At 44.9% G+C, this 5,000-nt stretch overlaps 2 protein-coding genes across 5 annotated transcripts in view; one reads left to right on the forward strand and one right to left on the reverse strand.

The window, feature by feature from the left end:
* adamts6 (ADAM metallopeptidase with thrombospondin type 1 motif, 6) overlaps nt 1–5,000 on the forward strand; it is a 351,012-nt gene that overhangs the window by 70,812 nt on the left and 275,200 nt on the right. The window lies entirely within an intron of this gene.
* Nucleotides 1–5,000, reverse strand: part of cwc27 (CWC27 spliceosome associated cyclophilin) — a 15,853-nt gene that overhangs the window by 7,479 nt on the left and 3,374 nt on the right. For all 3 annotated transcript variants that reach the window (XM_047804498.1, XM_047804497.1, XM_047804499.1), the window contains exons 8-10: nt 4,849–4,928; nt 4,734–4,758; nt 4,492–4,649 (exon numbers count right to left, since the gene is read on the reverse strand). In XM_047804498.1, coding sequence (XP_047660454.1) covers nt 4,492–4,649; nt 4,734–4,758; nt 4,849–4,928 — 263 coding nt within the window. The remainder of the gene's footprint in view (nt 1–4,491; nt 4,650–4,733; nt 4,759–4,848; nt 4,929–5,000) is intronic.

Genomic DNA, 5,000 nt, shown 5'->3' on the forward strand with positions numbered 1-5,000 from the left:
ACAAAATAAATTACTACAAACTACACAAACTGCTGCTTCGAACTGAATGAGACAAAACCCATCGGTTTATTATCATATTTATAATTATATTCTAACAGGAGTGAGGCAGGAGTGAGGCAGGAGAGAGACAGAGGAGTGAGGCAGGAGTGAGGCAGAGGAGTGAGGCAGAGGAGTGAGGCAGGAGTGCACTAGGTTCTGGACACTGATTGGTGTTCAGGTGCTGATTAATTCTCTCTAACTGCAGCACTGACTGTAGATCAGCTTTATATTAAATGACTCACAGTGATACCTTATCGTTGCCATAGTAACAGTGTGTTCACAGGGACGTCCCAGTGTCACGTCTGGGGTGAGTCCCTACGTGACACGTCTGGGGTGAGTCCCTACGTGACACGTCTGGGGTGAGTCCCTACGTGACACGTCTGGGGTGAGTCCCTACGTGACACGTCTGGAGTGAGTCCCTATGTGACACGTCTGGAGTGAGTCCCTATGTGACACGTCTGGAGTGAGTCCCTATGTGACACGTCTGGAGTGAGTCCCTACGTGACACGTCTGGAGTGAGTCCCTACGTGACACGTCTGGAGTGAGTCCCTACGTGACACGTCTGGAGTGAGTCCCTACGTGACACGTCTGGAGTGAGTCCCTACGTGACACGTCTGGAGTGAGTCCCTACGTGACACGTCTGGAGTGAGTCCCTACGTGACACGTCTGGAGTGAGTCCCTATGTGACACGTCTGGAGTGAGTCCCTATGTGACACGTCTGGAGTGAGTCCCTATGTGACACGTCTGGAGTGAGTCCCTATGTGACACGTCTGGAGTGAGTCCCTATGTGACACGTCTGGAGTGAGTCCCTATGTGACACGTCTGGAGTGAGTCCCTATGTGACACGTCTGGAGTGAGTCCCTATGTGACACGTCTGGAGTGAGTCCCTATGTGACACGTCTGGAGTGAGTCCCTATGTGACACGTCTGGAGTGAGTCCCTATGTGACACGTCTGGAGTGAGTCCCTATGTGACACGTCTGGAGTGAGTCCCTATGTGACACGTCTGGAGTGAGTCCCTACGTGACACGTCTGGAGTGAGTCCCTACGTGACACGTCTGGAGTGAGTCCCTACGTGACACGTCTGGAGTGAGTCCCTACGTGACACGTCTGGAGTGAGTCCCTACGTGACACGTCTGGAGTGAGTCCCTACGTGACACGTCTGGAGTGAGTCCCTACGTGACACGTCTGGAGTGAGTCCCTACGTGACACGTCTGGAGTGAGTCTCGGAGCTTTACTTCAGGATTTCAGCTGATTTCATTTAAACAATGGTGAGCTCTGCCCATCACCCAGCATCGTGAATCACAGAGAAAATACAAACATACTAATATTTCTACAAACATCACACCAAACGTCTCCAGAACAGGAGCAGTAAAGATCACACACACTTTCTCTCAGAGAGCTCACACACACATTCATCTTGTGATTCTCCAAAACTCCCCAGCGTGATGTGGAGGAGAAACACCACCTATAATGAGTGCTGGTGCATGAAGTCAGGAACAGACGCAGTGTCAAGAAACACTGCAGTGTCCAAACAGAGGGGGGAAGATTATTCACTGTGAGAGACACAATAACACACCTCAAGGTTGCCAGATTGGGTTATCACCATAACTGAGAGGACCTAGGATTGTCTAACAACCAAGTACACTCACACACTCACACACACACACACTCTCACACACACACTCTCACACACACACTCTCACACACACAAGAAGAACAAAAAAAAGCAGACAAACAAAAAAGAGAAAAAAAAAAAGAGAAAAAAAAACGTATAAAACAAATCAAGAGAAACAAAAGGAGATAAAACAAAAGAGAGAAAAAAAAACAAGAGAGCAAAAAAAACATATGCAAAAGAGAGAGAGAGAAAAAAAAGAGAGAAAAAAAAAAAGAGAGAGAGAGAGAGAAAAAAAAAGAGAGAAAAAAAAGAGAGAAAAAAAAAGAAGAGAGAAAAAAAAAGAGAGAGAAAAAAAAAGAGAGAAAAAAAAAGAGAGAAAAAAAAGAGAGAGAGAGAAAAGAAAGAGAAGAAGAAAGAGAAAGAGACAGAGAAAAAAACAGAAGACACAGAAAGAGACAGAAAGAGAGAGAAAGAGAAAAAAAGAGAAGAGAGAAAAAAAAAGAAAGAGAGAAGAGAGAACAGAAAGAGAAAAGAAAGAGAAAAACAGGAGAAAGAGACAGAAAAAGAAGAGAAAGAGAGAAAGAGAAAAAAAAAGAAAGAGAAAAAAAAAGCAAGAGAGAAAGAGAGAAAGAGAAAAAAGAAGAAAAAAAAGAAAGAGAAAAGAAAGAGAAAAGAGAGAGAAAAGGAAAGAGAAAAAAACAGAAAGAGAAAGAGAAAAGAAAAAAAAAAGAAAGAGACAGAAAGAGAAAGAGACAGAAAAGAGAAAAGAAAAATAAAAGATAAGAGAAAAGATAAATAGAGAAAGAAGAACAAGGAGAAAGAGAGAGAAAGAGAGAGAGAAAGTGAGATAGAAAAGAGAGAAAACAGAGTATAGAAAGAGCATAGAAAGAAAGATAGAAGAAATAGAGAAGAAATAGAGAGAAATAAAGATATAAATAAAAATAGAAAAAAAAAACAAAGAAATCAGACACACAGAAATATCGTAACAAACAAACAAAATAAAGAGATCAAAACAAAAACAAAAAGAAAGAGATAACACACATAACTATATCACACAAGCACTCACATCTATCACACAAAATAACTCACTCACTCTCTAAAACACACACATCAATCATCTCACACAACACACACACTCAATCACTCTCTCACAAAACACACACACTCACTCAATATACTCAAAACACACACACACACACTCACTCACTCTCTCACACACACACACTCACTCACTCTCTCACACACACACACTCACTCTCTCACACACACACACTCACTCTCTCACACACACACACTCACTCTCTCACACACACACACTCACTCTCTCACACACACTCACACACTCTCTCACACACACTCACACACTCACACACACACACTCACACACACACAAAGTCTAAACAAGACTGAGTTCATATCACAGACAAGTCATAAAACACACAGAGTCTCGTCCAAAACCCAGAGTGCACTAACGAGAGCGAGGTCCGTTTGGTCTCAGGCAGGTCTGAGCCTCTAAGTGGATTCAGTGCTAATAAAAAGGTCACAGATGTTTGAGGATCGCAGCAACACTAATGAGCAGGTTGGTGTTACACCACAGAGTCACTCCTCACTCTCACCTCAACCAGGTGACTTTACTCAACAGCAACACAAACAATGACACGTTCTATTTATTAATGAACATTTATAAACACTGAAGACATTTCTTCTGTTCTCTCAGCTACAGTGTCCTGCATTCTCACACACACACACACACACACACACACACACACACACACACACACACACACAGTGTCCTGCATTCTCACACACACACACACACACACACACACACAAACAGTGTCCTGCATTCTCACACACACACACAAACAGTGTCCTGCATTCTCACACACACACACAAACAGTGTCCTGCATTCTCACACACACACACACACACACACACACACACAAACAGTGTCCTGCATTCTCTCTCTCTCTCACACACACACACACACACACACTCTCAAACAGTGTCCTGCATTCTCTCTGTCCTGCAGATGTTCCAGCTTCACCTCTGACTGGTCCACAGCGCTAACACCACATCATGCACACATTTCTCCTCACAGAAAACTTCACTGAGTGTGGTGATAAAACAAGCAGGTGCATTTATATAAATAATATAATGTATGTAGTGTCCCTTAGCGTCGGCGTTCGCCTTAGCGTCGGCGTTCGCCTCAGCGTCGGCGTTCGCCTCAGCGTCGGCGTTCGCCTCAGCGTCGGCGTTCGCCTCAGCGTCGGCGTTCGCCTCAGCGTCGGCGTTCGCCTCAGCGTCGGCGTTCGCCTCAGCGTGGCCGTTCGCCTCAGCGTGGCCGTTCGCCTCAGCGTGGCCGTTCGCCTCAGCGTGGCCGTTCGCCTCAGCGTGGCCGTTCGCCTCAGCGTGGCCGTTCGCCTCAGCGTGGCCGTTCGCCTTAGCGTGGCCGTTCGCCTTAGCGTCGGCGTTCGCCTTAGCGTCGGCGTTCGCCTTAGCGTGGCCGTTCGCCTTAGCGTCTGGATCACTCACAACGCTGTGTTATGAAACTGACCGGTTTAAAGCGAACTCCTTATGTATTCTATTATTTCTTTATTACTTTATGTTCTTGTTACACTAAGAGGAAGTGACAGTGTGTCCAAGACAGAAGTGTACTCAAGTCTGTACAGAGTTTAGATTAGACAGTGACGTAAATCACTTCAGTCCACTTAAAGAAATGTAGAACAGAACACACCACATGCCTGCTGTCACTGATAACTGCAGTGCTACTGCCCCCTGCAGGAGATGCGTGGACACACCATCAGCCAGTAAAAGGTGTGGTTCAACTCGTACCTGCGACTGCTCTTCTTTTCCACCTCCTCTCGAACCTCAGACTTCTCCTCGTCCACCTTCTCTTTCTTCAGCTTGTTAGAGATGCGCGCTCTCATTTCCTTCTGCCTCATTTTTTCATCCTCATCCTCATCCTCGTCGTCTTGCCCTTTATCAGCTCCCTAAACAGCAGGACGGATTTTCATTCCAGCAATAATAAATAAACAAATAAAAAATAAATTGGAGAATAATAAAATTGCTCACACCTCTGAAACATCTGAACCTGATTTGCTGAAATAAAAAACACAACAATAAAATAAAACTCCTACATAAACACGTCATTACACCACTTTAACACTATACACCATGCCGTGCGCTCACCTGTCCACCACAGGAACACAGCTCAGCTTGGGGTCGTCCTTCAGAAGGTCATGACTGCTTTTACTTTTTCCTTTCAGGGTCTGTAAGAAAATATCGCTTAGAATACAAAAGTATTGGCACCCCTCATTAACACCAACATGTGCTCCTGATGG

The sequence above is a fragment of the Tachysurus fulvidraco genome, chromosome 20 (assembly GCF_022655615.1).
Source record: "Tachysurus fulvidraco isolate hzauxx_2018 chromosome 20, HZAU_PFXX_2.0, whole genome shotgun sequence".
NCBI lineage: Eukaryota > Metazoa > Chordata > Actinopteri > Siluriformes > Bagridae > Tachysurus > Tachysurus fulvidraco.